The 14,984-nt window shown below is 55.9% G+C and overlaps 6 protein-coding genes across 6 annotated transcripts; 4 read left to right on the top strand and 2 right to left on the bottom strand.

Moving 5' to 3' along the window:
* On the top strand, nucleotides 1-900 carry EsH8_III_000619 (uncharacterized protein; the record flags this gene model as incomplete). The annotated part of the gene is made up of 2 exons (XM_083262344.1): nucleotides 1-330; nucleotides 430-900. The coding sequence occupies 2 exons, from the start codon at nucleotides 1-3 to the stop codon at nucleotides 898-900; spliced, it is 801 nt and encodes a 266-aa protein (XP_083122831.1).
* Nucleotides 901-2,623: 1,723 nt separating this feature from the next.
* Nucleotides 2,624-3,104, top strand: EsH8_III_000618 (uncharacterized protein; the record flags this gene model as incomplete). The annotated part of the gene is made up of 2 exons (XM_083262343.1): nucleotides 2,624-2,870; nucleotides 3,004-3,104. The coding sequence occupies 2 exons, from the start codon at nucleotides 2,624-2,626 to the stop codon at nucleotides 3,102-3,104; spliced, it is 348 nt and encodes a 115-aa protein (XP_083122830.1).
* A 297-nt stretch (nucleotides 3,105-3,401) lies between these two features.
* Nucleotides 3,402-5,384, bottom strand: EsH8_III_000617 (uncharacterized protein; the record flags this gene model as incomplete). The annotated part of the gene is made up of 1 exon (XM_083262342.1): nucleotides 3,402-5,384. One exon carries the CDS (start codon nucleotides 5,382-5,384, stop codon nucleotides 3,402-3,404), a length of 1,983 nt encoding a protein of 660 aa, XP_083122829.1.
* Nucleotides 5,385-7,053: 1,669 nt separating this feature from the next.
* EsH8_III_000616 (uncharacterized protein) lies at nucleotides 7,054-10,893 on the top strand (the record flags this gene model as incomplete). The annotated part of the gene is made up of 1 exon (XM_083262341.1): nucleotides 7,054-10,893. The coding sequence occupies one exon, from the start codon at nucleotides 7,054-7,056 to the stop codon at nucleotides 10,891-10,893; it is 3,840 nt and encodes a 1,279-aa protein (XP_083122828.1).
* An 853-nt stretch (nucleotides 10,894-11,746) lies between these two features.
* EsH8_III_000615 (tRNA-guanine(15) transglycosylase-like protein) lies at nucleotides 11,747-13,286 on the top strand (the record flags this gene model as incomplete). Its single annotated transcript, XM_083262340.1, has 2 exons — nucleotides 11,747-11,990; nucleotides 12,058-13,286. 2 exons carry the CDS (start codon nucleotides 11,747-11,749, stop codon nucleotides 13,284-13,286), a joined length of 1,473 nt encoding a protein of 490 aa, XP_083122827.1.
* An 803-nt stretch (nucleotides 13,287-14,089) lies between these two features.
* Nucleotides 14,090-14,740, bottom strand: EsH8_III_000614 (NADH ubiquinone oxidoreductase subunit NDUFA12-domain-containing protein; the record flags this gene model as incomplete). The annotated part of the gene is made up of 5 exons (XM_083262339.1): nucleotides 14,090-14,141; nucleotides 14,208-14,409; nucleotides 14,475-14,559; nucleotides 14,614-14,634; nucleotides 14,690-14,740. The coding sequence occupies 5 exons, from the start codon at nucleotides 14,738-14,740 to the stop codon at nucleotides 14,090-14,092; spliced, it is 411 nt and encodes a 136-aa protein (XP_083122826.1).
* Nucleotides 14,741-14,984: the final 244 nt, after the last annotated feature.

The following is a 14,984-nucleotide window of genomic DNA, read 5'->3' as shown; positions in this document are numbered from 1 at the left end:
ATGAAGTTCTCCGTCGTCCTCGCCACCCTCGCCGCCGTCGCCTCGGCCGCCCCCTCCAGGGACATCCAGTCCGGCAGCCAGGTCCAGAGGCGCGCCGTCTTCACGGCCAAGACGTTTGACGAGCTGTCCATCAGCGGCGGCAACGCCGGCACCGCAAAGGAGGACGCCCTCCAGAAGCTCAGCGGCCTGCCGACCGACCTCACCCAGGTCCAGAAGGCGGACCTCGACTTCCTCAACGGCGTCAACAAGATTGCGAACCAGGCCGAGCGCGGCGCCTACAACACGAAGATTGCCGAGACGGCACCCGGCGAGGACGCCCTCGCTCTCCAGGTAAGCCTACACTGCTCCCATTCCCCCATCAACCCTCCCCTGCCGCGGGTTAGCACGAGACGAGAACATGCAAGGCTGACACGTCCAACAACCAAACAGCGCGCCAAGATCCAGAACAAGGTCCTCAAGCTCACTGCCACGGTCATGGGCCTGCAGGCCCAGCAGGCCCAGGGCCAGAACGTCACGGCCAAGCTGGCCGAGGAGACCAAGAAGCTCGAGAAGAACATCGCCGACGACCAGGCCAACGCCGGCAAGCCCGCCACGGGCCTGAAGTTCACCGCCTCGACCGACAACGTGGCCGCCTCCGAGGTGCCCAAGGACGACGCGATTGCTAAGAAGGCGGGAGACGTCATCGACCAGTCCATCGCGGCCACCGGAAAGGGCACCGGCGCCGCTGCCAAGGGCAACGGCAACGGCACTGGCAAGGGTGCCGGCAAGGCTGCTGGCAACGGCAACGGCAACGGCAACGGAAAGGCTGCTGGAACCGGTACCGGCAACGGCACCAAGGCGGCGAACAAGGTTGTTGAGGCCGCTCCTGTTGATGATGCCGCTGAGGACGACGAGGAGTGAGCGAATGGTGTGCTCGAGTGTATTATGGGCCGGGATAATGTGGCCCGGCCTGACTAGTTAAGACTTGCCATGGGCTCTGGTGGCCCGCAAGATTTCAATAAATGTTTAAATAGCTGTGACCCCAAGAGTATTTACCTCTTCTCTCGTTGTCAGTGTGTGGGAGTGAGAACGAACCGAAGTGGCGGCGAGATGCCAGTGAATAAGCCCGGCAAGTCGTTCATCTCGTGATCCAAAAATGTATCCGTACTCTTTTTTGCTTTTCTCGTGGACTTATCAGAGGCCTCTAGTCCCCGTGATTATCTTCCTTTGACGTCTCTGCACACCGGATACACCAGACATGCGGATCTCAGACTAGGGAGAAGGCCAGATTCGGGGGTTGTCTAACTCGAATGAAACTGGGAGGCAAAAGCATATTATAACAATAAATCCAACAACCACTTTCGTCTTCCTGTGTACGGAAGGAAACGCACACGGGAGATTGGCGCACTCAGGCCTCATCACGTCAGACGGCCGAGTATTGCGTCAAAAGAGATCTAATGACGATCATCTGATCCGTATGCTACGTGGTCGATCGGTCATGAAAATCCATTGCAATAACACACCAAAGATGCTTGACAGGCCGGGGGTGTCTCGGCAGATCCTGCCGGTTTTCTGTATCGTCATAGTGAGCTGGCATACACGGACAGTTTCTCATCTGACAGTTTGTTCGTTCACGTTTGACTCCTAGAAGCAACAACCCGAGCCCTCTTCACGGTTGCCCGTGCCGACGTCCGGCTCCCGATTGCATCAACCGAAACCAAAGTCCCCCCGCTTCCATCATGCCTTTTGACAGGAGCAAGCCGGGACACGAACGCCAGAGTCTTTTCCCAACGTTATCTCTCTTCTTAAATTTTAAAATCCTTCCGCCCCTCTTCTGCTGTTACGCCCTAAAAAGTAGTTGGCCCCATCCTGCCTCAGCTCGGGGGCTTCGCTACCGTGCATGAGACATCGAGGCATCCCGCGATACCCCTGTCAGCCGTTTCACCTCTCCAGACGGAATCCCCACACTCAATCGTCGCATCCTCGCCGCATCCTTCCGAATCTCCCTTAGACTAAACCTAATCTAGCGTCTCTGTACGCCAACGCAGAGCCTCTGGCACCCATGTTCGTCTCATCCAGCAGTTTTTGGTCTTGGTAGAGGTGGCAGGGCTACAATTTTGGGTCAGGAGAGGCACCCCAAAACACAAGCGGGAAAGGGGGGCCGGATAGAAGCGCTCTATATTGACATGGGCAGACGGCCGGCCGGCCCATGGCGGATTCTCCGAAAACCCCTCCGGCGATCGTGGGTATGGCATCTCATGCCCTCGGGTTCCTCGTATCGAGTTGTCGGTTCGTTTGAGATGAGTCGGTCTGGGTTCTAGATTAGGTTGCGGGCTGCTCAGGAGTCGCCCACTTGACACATCGTGAGAGGCGGGCGCTAGAGTTGACAGCCACGGGGGTGAGGTCGCATCACAGCTCGGCCAGCTCTATAAAATGTTCTCTCTCGCCCGCACGACTTCCGTCAACTCGTCTCCAACTCATCACCATCATCACTTCCATTCAGTCTCTTCTGCTTCGCTCCCGCCGGTCGGACACTATTTCTTATTATCATAGCCTTCTTTCTTCGCCTCGAAGCCTTTTCACCAACCGGTCCACGTTCTTTATTCCAGGTCCCAAGATACCCACCCGCTCTTACTCGCCCAACATGAAGTTCTCCTTCCAAGCCGTCTTCCTCGCCCTCACCGCCGCTGCCCAAGTCAGCGCGCTGGCGGTCGAGGACCCCGCCATGACCGCCGTCCGCCGCAACGTCCTCCTCATGGAGCGCCAGGGCGCCAACGCCAACCGCCCCGTCCCCACCGGCGCCTGCTGCGTCGCCAACACGAGCTTGAAGCAGGACGTCTGCAACGTCAACGGCCAGACCGGCCGCTGCGTCCCCGCTGGCGTGAACAACTGTAAGCTTCTTCCCCTGCCCGTCCATCCCCTCCTCGCCCGCTTTGCCACAGGGCGTCTATAAGGCGAGACCCGGGGATTTTGTGGCCTTTGTCCGGAGAACTTCGATTGCTGACGAACGTTTGCGACTTCCAGGCGGCGAGAAGTTGACCTGCATCGAGGACAGCAGGTTGACCTGCGACCAGAACACTCTCGAGCGTGGACGCCCGCTTTGCAGACTCCGCAACGGCGCGTAAGCCGCTGCTTAATATGACCCGCGGCGGACGGGGGCAAATATTGAGGCAACGCTAGTGGTTGTTTCTTGTAGTTGCCATTGGTATTTGATTGGTATTTGAGAGAGAGATAATATGAAAATAAAAAAAAGGCTAGCGCGTCAAGCGAAGATGCCTGAATGGATGTGCAAACTTTCCCCATGATATATATAATGAGCCTTTATGAGCAGCAAGTCCCAGCTGCAGTTTACTCCAAAAGAAAAATGTTTATATGCATTTCTCGTCCATATAGCGCAATCACACACACATCACACATCACAATCATCGTGGCACACTCTCATCTTCGTCTCCCAGCGACCGAGCCCGAACCATGGACGGGCCCGGCGCCATGTCTATCCATTTGCCTTCCGCGTTCCAGATTCCGGCCTTGGTGAAGTCGTAGCTGGAGCTGCCTTCCATGAACCCAAAGCGGAAGTACTCGTCCAGTCCAAGGTTACTCTGGCGGGTCCAAGAAAAGCTTGTGGCGGGGACGGGTCCGTCATCAAAGTAGGAGCGGAAGCGCTCCACGTCGTTGACCAGGACACTGATACCATCGTACACCGCTCCTTCCGGGACGTTGGTCCAGGTAAAGTTGATGGTCCACAGGGTTTGGCCGAGGTCAATCACGGGCGGGATGATACTGGGAAGCACTGACCCGTGCTGCGCGTCGCCCTGGAGGGCTGCGGGGGTCTGCAGGATAGAATCGAAGCCCCAACGAGCGACGCCGTTGATAAAAAGCCCGACTAGAATTCCCTGAAAAAGGAGCGAAGGTCTGGTTTGCATGCTTGTACCCGGGAGTAAAAGCAACGCCAGGATGTAGTGGTGGATGCGAAGACTCAAGTCCGGCAGGACGAGGCAGACAACGATTCCACCCAGAAAGAGGAGGTAAAGCTTGAGATACTTAATGAGGCGGCCTTCCTGTCTGAAATACCACACCTGGTTGGCGATAATAACGACTAGGACGATGATGATGATAGCCAAAGCCGCTTTGGCTCCTGGCTGCTGGTTAAGATCGTGTGCGTTGAGCCGCTGGATCGGAATCCAGCCAAACGTGTAGTTGGTGAGCGCCCCAACCCAGCAACCGCCGAGCCACAGAACAGTCTTTTCAACCTGAGCGGTGAGACCGGTAAGTGTTCGCCGAATCCCCATCTTGTCGTACATAACCCAGGCGCAAAACATGGCCGGCAGGAACTTGCCGATAATGTTTGACACAAGATCCGCGACGGAATAGTGGTTCGGCGGATCCGAGGCGAGTCCGACATGCCAAAATATGCCAGTGAAGGCGGAAAAGAAAAAGAGGGCAGGAGACGCCGTAAACAGGGAAAGTACAGTCGTGAAAACGACCGATACTGCCAATAGGTTCCATCTCAGATCCCGAGCCCGGCACTGGATCCCTGGCTCAAAAGTAAACGAAAGCGGGAAGTAGGAATCGAAGCCGATGCTGTCGATGCCATTCCTGTCTGAGCTGATGTAGTTCTCGGATCGCCCAACGAGCCGGACGACACCGCAGCCGCCCTTGTCGTTGGAGATGACGCCGGCATGGATGGCGGCGCCGCAAAGGAACGAGTCGCCGCGATAGACGGGCGTGCTAGTGTTGTCGGTCGGTCCGCCGATGACGAGTGGCTGGTAAACAATCTCCTGGTCTCCGACAGCCCTCGGGTTCAGAACCATGTAGTCTGCGCAGTTGGCCGAACATCTGAAAGGAAAGCCGCTGCCGTTGAAGGGGCGGCAGTCAGCGCCATTGAGGCCGCAGTTGTTTCCGCGACCCCAGTAAGTCGCACCGCATCCAATCTGCTGGGGTGCTCCCCAGCCTTCAATTTCGGTAGCGAATGTCTCGCTCCTCTTGACTAAAGCGAAGCTGATAATCCAGATGGCGACATAGAAGAAAACGAGACCAGCCCGATGTTTGAAATGGCGTAGGTATTTATCGACCAAAACAAGAGGGAACTCTTGGATCTGGGGAAAGATGGGCTTGATCTTGTAGTCCTGTGGGCTCGGCGGGCCCGTAGACCACTTAGCGACGACCTTGACGGTGCGGCGGACCGGGTATGGCACCCATTTCCAGCGCTTCCATGGCCCCTCGTCCTGCATGAACCTGGGCGTCGATGGCGAGGAGTCGTCGTCGACTTCGAGTTCGCGACGAGAGGAATCGGGGAGCGGCGCATCGGGGTGCTCTGTGGCATTCGCCCGGTTCGTAGGCTCGTCGCCCTGTTGTCGCTCCATGTTACTCAGGAGGGGCTCGCTTTCATGTCGTCTGTCGGCCATTGTGCAGGACGGACGTGGGGCTAGGTAAGATATGTAGTCGTGACCGCTTCGGACCGGACAGGGGCGAAGGAGCTAAGCGGTTAGGACTCCGAGGACGGCTACGCCATGATGATCAGTCAGCGGAAAAGGCTCGGCGCGGCGCGTGGGCAAGAGGTCATACCAGAACGCAAAAGAACAGTGGTATCAATGCGATGCTACGAAATGACGAGGCTACTCGGTTGTGAAACAAATGTTTTGCTGGCCTCCCATCCAGCTAACGACGTCCGACGCATTGGCCTCGGAACTTCAGATGGAGGCAGGACAGCCTATGGATGGCAGCGCTGTGGCTAAGGAACAGCTCAGGAACCGCATTAGCCTGGTGATCCTGAAGCAGACGATCCTGCGGCCCCGAGGCACCTCTGTTCCCTGTCTGCCTGGCGGGTGGAGCATCGATTGGTCCTTGCGCGCCCGGCGTCCCGCGTGGCGATAAAGTGCAGCAAGAGAGTACGTACCTGGGATGCCGCTTTAGGGGAGCGGGTGGGGACAAGAGGGAGCGGGTGTCGGAGGGGCGCACCCGATCCGGGCATCAGCCACCGAGATGCTTCGCCGGCATTTCAGCCACTTAACGGACCGATGTTCCTCCCGAGTTAGGGATGCAACCGGGGCGCCCTCAACAGCAACTCGGCGAGTCATTTCGCAAGAACGAACGATTTCATGCTCAATTCTGGCGTTAAATGACAGACTGCAACCTACCTTAATTACCCATGTTAAAAAAGACACGCTGGCCCCCACGCAGCTAACTTTTTCGTCACCGACATCGCCTCCTGCACTTTTGACATGTGCTTGTAGCCTCAACGCCTATTTACTACATCCTCGCAACCAGCCTTTTAACGTATTATCGGGTACCCAACGGCTAAACGAAGCATCCTACGCCGCCTATTTGCTTAGGGTAACACGTAGAGCAGCCCAGGCCTCGGTTAACGTACTTAGCGGCGTTAGGGCTGCTGTTGTCCCTGATAGTTACATAGAGAAAACGAAACGAGCTGTACCTTGCTGTTCACACTCGTTACGTTGGATTGCGTTAGACACAGCAACTTCCCCGGCTTCTATCGCCTTCTTTTGACCCATTTAATATCGGTCAACTTGGCAACCATACGCGCCATTGGCCACTACCTTCCGATAGTGGGTGCCATGGATGGCCTGGTCTCTCTCGTACCGATAAATGATCGCTTCTTGACGGCTGTCGGTACTACATTGGCTACCTACACGTGCACGCTCTTCGGCTGTTGACTTGTTGAGGGAATTCTAACCAGTAAGGGACTTGCAAAGGCCAGGCAAGGTAGGTACATGCATTTGCCTTCCAATCTGTTGGTTTTGCTTTTTCCGCGTCACTCCTTTGCCTCAACTGCCAGAGTTGGTTGGCAGAGCTTCTGACAACCTGGTCTCGTGACCTGTTTCCTTCCAAGGTTCTATGCTGCGGCCGCCCTGCCAATCCCATTAAAGGTTCTGGCGATCGTCTTCACTCCCACTACTCCTATCCCCCCTTCTCCTCCTCCTTATCTAGACCTCACCGACTTTGACTCTTCCTCCCAGTCGTTCTCTTATCGCCTTCCCAGGGAGTGACCACCTTTTTTTGTTTTTGCCATACTGGACGGGTTATCGTACACATTGCCTCCAGATAGTTGGTATCATGCCCATCCTCGATATCACCAAGGACTTGGCTGCGCTCTTCGAGCAGCAGGCGAAGGCCACCCCAGATGCCGTTGCCCTTGAGGATGAGGCACGCACTCTCACCTACGCTGAGCTAGACCAAGAGACCCAGGACCTCGCCAATCGTCTGCGTCGTCATTATGGAGTCGGTCGAGACAGCCTCGTCGGTGTGCTCATGAACAGGAGTGCAGACTACGTTATTGCTTCTCTAGCCGCTCTCCGCGCCGGTGGCGCTTTCCTGGTCCTTGAGCTTGCGTATCCCTCTGGGCTTTTGCGCGATGTCATTCAAGATGCAAAGCCGACGGTGGTCATCACTCAAAACGCACATGTGGACCACATCAAGGCGGACGTGCCCATCATCGTCATCGACGAGCCCAGCAAAACAACAGTCAATGGCCATGCCAACGGTGAACTCCCTCCGTTGCCCGCCAGCGACGATCTCGAGCGCCTTGCGTTCGTGTCCTACTCGTCTGGTACGACAGGCCAGCCAAAGGGTATCGCCAATCCTCACGGAGCGGCGGTACGCTCGTATGACCTCAGGTTTGGCCTAAGCGATTTGCAACCAGGTGATCGTGTAGCCTGCAACGTGTTCTTCGTCTGGGAGATGCTTCGCCCCCTGTTGCGTGGAGCGACCGTCTTCGCTATTCCGGATAGCGCCAGTTACGACCCATCGGCTCTTGTCAATTTGCTTGAGTCTCGGCATATTACAGATACGCTTATGACCCCCACATTATTGGCAACTGTCTTGTCCCGTCACCCTGATCTGAGCAAGCGTTTGCCCAAGTTGCGGTCTCTCTGGCTCAACGGCGAGGTTGTCACCACAGACCTCTGCCGTAGAGCCATGAAGGCCTTGCCTGAAGCGAGACTTCTCAATGTATACAGCGCTAGCGAGACCCACGAGATTGCTGCCGGTGACATTAGCACATTCATTGACTTTGAGGCTCGTGTCTGCCCCGTCGGCCCACCCATGGACCCAGAGCACATCTACATCATGGATGAGGACGGCAACAGGGTCGAGAACAACATCAGCGGAGAGCTTTATGTTGGTGGCGACCTCCTGGCACGCGGATACCTCAACTTGCCGGAAACTACTGCTAAGGCATTCCATACGGATCCTTTCGACAAGAGAGAAGGCGCACGCATGTACCGGACAGGTGATCTTGCCCGCGTGCTCCCCTCGGGTCTTCTGGAGATCACTGGCAGAGCGGGTGGCATGATCAAGACGCGTGGCTACACCGTCCAGCCTGGTGCTGTTGAAAATGCCATCGTCAAGCACCTGGCCGTGAGCGACTGTGCGGTTTCGTCTCACGGAGAAGGCCTCGAGAGACAGCTCGTTGCCTACATTGTTCGCGATAGAGACGAGAAGAGAGACCGAGCGGACGTTACAATTGATGAGTCGGGATACAGCCCAGCGGCCAGGCGTGTTCTCGGGCAGCACCTTGCCCTCTACATGATCCCGACTTTCTGGGTCGAGCTAGACCAGCTCCCTACTCACGGAGTCTCCGGCAAGACTGATCTGAAGGCCTTGCCGCCGCCACCAAGCCCCAAGGCTGCAGTCAGTGTTGAGCAGGAGCAAAATACAAAGGTCAAGTTGGAGACCGTCAAGAAGCTGTGGGCCGCCGCCCTAAACATGCCCGTCAGTGCCATCACTGAAGAGCACGACTTCTTCGACATTGGAGGCCACTCCCTCGTGCTTGCGGATCTCGCGAACCGATTTGCCAAGGAGTTTGGATTCCCGGTCCCCCTCGCCCCTCTGGCTGGCAAGCCGACTTTGCAGGGCCATCTGCAAGCCATTCGCGATGCTCGCGATGGTCACACTGCGGCCGTGCAAGCCGACCTCCCTGCAGTTCTCCGCGCCGACTCTGTTCTTCCGGACGATATTCAGTCGAACGGAACTCCCATGCGCCGGCTCAACGACGCCGACACCGTGCTCCTCACCGGCGCAACCGGATATCTTGGAGCATTCCTTCTCAAGTATCTCATTGAGACCACCTCAGCAAATATCATTTGCCTCGTTCGCTTTGCGGACCCTACAGATGATATGCGCCCTGCAGGAATGGCCAGAATTCGGAAGAACCTTATCGACCTCGGAATCTGGGACGACTCCATGCTTGACAGGATGGAGGTTGTTCCCGGAAACCTGTCACGAGAGCAACTCGGCCTTGCCCCTGAGGTCTATGATGATATCGTGTCTCGGGTAGAGGTCATCATCCATGCCGCTGCTACTGTGAACCTGGTGTATCCCTATGCTGCGCTGAGAAGTCCCAACGTTGGAGGCACAAGAGAAATCCTGCGTCTGGCATCAAAGAGTGGTGCCACTCTTCACCACGTGTCCACAAACGGTGTCTTGACTCCGTCCGTGGAGGGCTGGTCAGAAGACGCAATGGTTGATATCGATGATGTCCCCGAGAAGCTGATTGATGGATACGGACAGACCAAGTGGGTGGCCGAGAAGCTCGTCTACGAAGCCGCCAGCCGCGGAATGCCTGTCAAGGTCTACCGCCCCGGTACCATCAGTGGTCACAGCAAGACGGGCTCGTGTAATGCATGGGATCTTCTGAACGCCCTCATTGTCGAGTCTTTGCACCTCAAGACTGCACCTTATGTCGATGGCTGGTTCGCGGAGATGACGCCTGTTGACTTTGTCAGCGCGGCAATCACGACGCTTGCTAACCACGTCGACACTAAGCAGCTGGTCTACCACCTTGGTGACCCTAGCCCGGTTTCTGCTGCTTCCATCTTCGACAGCCTGAAGGAGCTGGGGTACTCAACAAACCGTGTGCCTTGGGATGATTGGGTCGAACTCTGGACCAAGAAGAGAGGCTTTGGTACGGCAGGCGATGTGCCTTTCACTGTCGACATTCTTCGTGGTGGTATGCCTACTGCCGAGACTCTGCAGGCTGTCACCGTCCTCAAGGATGATGCCACCGCGCCTATTCTGTCTTTGTACAACCTCAATCGCCCCAAGATTGATAGTCACCTGCTCGAGACATACACCCGCCACTTTGTCGCCAGAGGCTGGGTTTCGCGACCCCCTCGTCGAGCCAACGCCGACGGAGTCACATCTCGCGTTAACAAGGGCCGACTGGCCGGCAAGGTTGCCGTTATCACTGGCGCTTCTTCCGGCATTGGAGCAGCTGTTGCAGCTGGTCTTGCCAAGGAGGGTGCCCACGTCGCTCTCGCTGCGAGACGCACAGAAGCGCTGGAGGGTGTCAAAGCAAAGCTTGCCGGCACTGGTGGCAAGGTTCTTATTCACAAGACAGATGTCACGAAGAAGGGCGATGTTGAATCACTCATGCAGACGGCAGCCGAGAAGCTTGGACCTGTCGATATCCTGGTCAGCTGTGCCGGCGTCATGTACTTCACCATGATGGCGAACAACCAGACAGACGAGTGGGAGCGTACAGTTGATGTCAACTGCAAGGGTCTCCTGCACTGCCTCTCGTCTACTGTGCCGGGAATGCTCAGCCGTGGAAAGGGTCACATTGTGGCTATTTCATCCGACGCTGGCCGCAAGGTCTTCCCCGGTCTGGGTGTGTACTCGGCCAGCAAGTTCTTTGTGGAGGCGACGCTGCAAAGCTTGCGGCTCGAGACGGCTGGTACGGGTCTTCGCGTGACCTCGATTCAGCCAGGAAACACGGCTACGGAGCTGTTGGGTATTTCTACAGACGCTGAAGCCATCAAGAAGTATGGCGAGCCTACGGGAGCCAAGGTCCTGGATGCGGAGGACGTGGCTTCGTCGATTGTGTATGCGGTGTGCCAGCCTGAGCACGTCGCCGTTAACGAGGTCCTTATTGAGCCGAGAGACGAGCCCATCTAATGACTAATTCTATGATAAACCCAGGGTTAAGACATCGAGAGGAGGATGCGTAGTACGGCCTGATACGATATTTTAGAGCAGAGTAATTTTACTTGTGGATTGATCAGTAACGTAGCCCCGATTAGACATTAACAGAGTCAAAGTGCATAGTGACTGAAAACCTGCAAGTGGAGCTTAACGTGCGCATCTTGCCAGGTTAAATCTGAGCACTGATCAGCCGTCAATGTGAGGCGAGGTGATGTCAGAGTCTATGCTAGGTTACCGACAGCCGGTGCTTGGTACTACAGGCAAAAGCAGCGAGGACGCTTGGCCCAGTTCGATCCGCACACCTCCAACGGCCTTGGTGCAATGTGATCAACATCTACCTGGTGATGGGGAAATGATTGGCGGAGACGGCTCTGTTGCCCTGCGGTGCGTTGTGTCAAAGCCCCCTGCAGCAGCTCTCGCCCGGATCCGCCCCGAGCTCTCCATCGGGGCCCCGCCGCCATCGGCTGCCTCGTGGAGGTCCTGCCCGGGCCAGGCCCACTCAAGACCCAAGAAAGTTAAGCCACACTAGCAAGCCTCCGCTACCCTTCCGCCCCCTGACAGCCTGTGTGGCTCACCGTTTGCATGTGGCTGCCTTTTCTGTTTTAATTCACTGGCGCTAGAACAGCTCACAACCCTTGATTTGGCGATGCAACGGACGTAGGCGAAATTGTACCGAAAAGGACTACGGAAGGGTACAATCTTGTCAAAGTGTTCCTCAAACTTCGTGGAAATACTGTGGGATCTAGACAGCACCCAAGACATCTACCCCCTGCCGCACCTAGGATTGACTCACAAGTTCACTCGGAGAAGTTGGTGATGTGCCAAGATGACTGATGCGGAAACGGCCAACGAGGCGAGGAACCCGGAAGGCATGATATTCGAAATTCTCAAGAAAGCCGCCGATGGCAGTGCGGCGGCCCGTCTGGGAAGGCTGAGCCTCCCTAAGCGGAACCCTATCGAGACGCCGAATTACATCGCCGTTGCCTCCAGAGGTGTCATTCCTCATGTTACGCCCGATAACCTGGCGAAATATGCTCCTTTTGGTGCAGCGTATATGGCGCTTGAAGACTGTGAGCATATTTATTCTTTTTGGTCATACATGTATTTTACGCGCAAAGCTGACAAAAAGCCCCCCAGTCATTGAGAAGAAGACTCCATCAGCACTCACAATACCTTCGCCTGACAAGAAGCCGCTCCATACCTTCTCCTGCTTTCCTGAGAGCATAGCTACAGTTCTCGCCGCCAGGCGGTGCCCGGCGATTAAGACTCCCGTGGGCAACGGCGCCAAGTTCATGGCCATCTTTACCTCGACCGGCTTCAGGAACCTCACCATAGATGAGTACTCCGCGGCGGTCGAGACGCTCAAGCCCGACATCGCCATCGGCCCGGCTGATCTCTTCCACACGAGCACAATGCCGCCTGCTAAAAAGCTGGTGCGCATGGCTGAGCGGACCGATGAGTGGACAGACGTGTTTCTGACCCCCAAGAGGCAGGAGGCCTTGAGAGAGTCTGGGGTCTCGGTGTTCGCGCCCGTTTTGGCGGTGCCGTATCCCATCCAGTGGGAGTACCTCACTCACCTGTCAAACGACGTCGTCGATTCGCTTTCAGGGCTGGCCATCTACGATGTTGATCTGCTACCCGACATTGAGGACAACTACAAACCCCTTGTGCCGCTGGCCCGTTTGTCTTTGCATATCCCCGAAACCCCCCAGGCGATTCTACGGCAAATCTCCCTGGGCGTCGACGTCTGCACAATCCCTTTCCTGAACGCCATTTCCGATGCCGGCGTGGCATTAAGCTTCACCTTCCCTCCAGCCGAAGCCCAGGGCGGTGGGATCCAACCCCTCGGTGTAGATATGTGGCAGCCCGAACACGAGACCTCCCTGAAGCCCCTCACAGACGGCTGCAAATGCTACGCTTGCACAGTGCACCACAGAGCCTTCATCCACCACCTCCTGAACGCCAAGGAGATGCTCGGCTGGACGCTGCTGCAGATCCACAACCACCAGGTGATGACGGACTTCTTCGCCGGGATCCGGTCAGCCCTCCAGGAAGGTGCCGCGAAGTTCGAGGAGCAGTCGAAACAGTTTGTCGCGGTATACGAGGCGGAGCTGCCGCATGGCACAGGGACAAGACCGAGAGCAAGGGGTTATCACTTCAAGGGCGAAGCTAATCCTAGTAGGATTAACCCACCTGCGTGGGAGAACTTCGCTGCAGACGGGGATGGCGCCGCTGCTGGCGTTTCTGGGCTGGGGTCAGCTGCGGAAGGGACGGAGACGCCCCTTGTGCCGGATGTCAGCTCGCTGACGCTTGAGGAGAAGGGGTTTGCTGAGATTGCTGGCGAGGAGCAGAAGTCTAAGCAATAATTAGGATTGAATCAGCCATCGGCTTAAGTGATAACTGTTCGGCATGTCGCATTAGCGCAAGAGCTCATATGATTAGTTCAAGGTTATCAGGCATAATTGCTGACAACAGGCCAAATTGGAAAGGTTTATCCAACGGTCGAAACACACAATTCCAGACCCAACACTCCCCCCAGAATACATTCTGAACGTTATACGATCACTGGGTAGCAGTCTTTCAATCCAACCAATCTCCGTCCTCGGAGGTCCGAATGTGTGCGTGAACAGGGCCTGAACACTTGAACTTGCCAGACGAAGGTTTTTGGCGGGCTCTAGAAGGTAACACTCTGCAGAGATTTGTTGTACCCACCAACTCATTAGCTGTTCACGGCTCCGAGAGTGCCGACGACAGTGAGCCAGGCAAGTCGTTAAATATGCAGCCTCAAAATTTCCCCGAATATTCTGCTTTTGGAAGAAAGCTTATCGTGCACACGGCGACATTGGGGGTTATTTTGCTAGGCATCAACTGAGCCACTCTGAAACCGTCTCTTTTTGCGTAACCGAGGGTATGCGAAATATTTCCCACACATTGACGCATACCACAAGGACGAGCCACAGACGATCGAATTGCTAAAAAGCGCAAGTAACCCCTTAAAGCAAAGGGTCGAAGGGACTTAAGGATGAGGATAATTCTTCAACGCTCCATGCATCTTGCCATGGGTTCGAATTGAGTAACATCCCAAAATAAAAGTTGATCACAAAGCAAAAACCCTGAAATTGCGTCGAGCGACCTTGGCATATGTACAATCATTCCATTCTCTCAGTGCTCATTGCCTCTCAACAGCCTTGGGTTCCCAAGAGCGAAGCTTCGGCTTCGTACTGCAGCCCTTGACGTCAGCATTTGTCGTCCGTTTTCTGGACCATCATCCGTCCATTTCCACTTACGTGCTGTATGTCTTGAAGGCTCCACGGGTAGCCGTGAAGTTGGGAAGGACATGCGGGGCCTCCCACTTTCGTGTGTTGGTCTTGAGAAGGGCGTCCTCGTTGGGCGGCTTGTCGACCATGTACGCCAACCACGCGTGCCAACCAGGCTCAACCTGAGCCGAATCGTAGTCGTGCTTCTTAAAGTCCACCCATCGCGTGCGCACTATCCATCCCTCGGTTAGCCCTTTGTCTCCATTCTCGAGCGCAAATCGCTGGGAGTTTCCATACGGGGGAGTTCCTCGTTGTTCTCGAAGAACTTGTTGCCGGCCCTGTCCTCGCCGACGAGACGACCGTGCTTGGTGTCACCAATGTACTATTCTCGAGCGTTAGAGGGGGAATGGCGACCGGGAATTCGGGGGCGAAGTACCAGCAATTGGCGGAAGTATTCCTGCGAGCGAAAGTTAGCGGCGATGACGGCAGCGGCCTCAGAGTACATTACACACCTTGACTCCAACCTTGCGCAGGTTGCTGATGGTTCTCGGAAGGGTCGACATGGTGATGGCTGGCCAATTGACCTCGAGAAGCTGTGATATCGACGTGACTGAAGGCTTGACGTTTGGGAAGGTTGAACGATGCAGTACCGGGGTGGAGCTTCGGCTTACATAACCTCGAAGGCGATTGGGCTTTGGGCTTCCTGGCGCTCCCGGCAAATCCCGCCGCCAATGACGGAGCTTCATGCACGAACCCTTGTCCCCAGAATCTCGAAGCTCTCTATCTTTGGATGAACTTTTTCTTGAG

The sequence above is a fragment of the Colletotrichum jinshuiense genome, chromosome 3 (assembly GCF_051148585.1).
Source record: "Colletotrichum jinshuiense chromosome 3, complete sequence".
In the NCBI taxonomy this organism is placed as follows: Eukaryota; Fungi; Ascomycota; class Sordariomycetes; order Glomerellales; family Glomerellaceae; genus Colletotrichum; species Colletotrichum jinshuiense.
The sequence above is the reverse complement of the archived record's forward strand: the minus strand, read 5'-3'. Positions and strand labels throughout refer to the sequence as shown.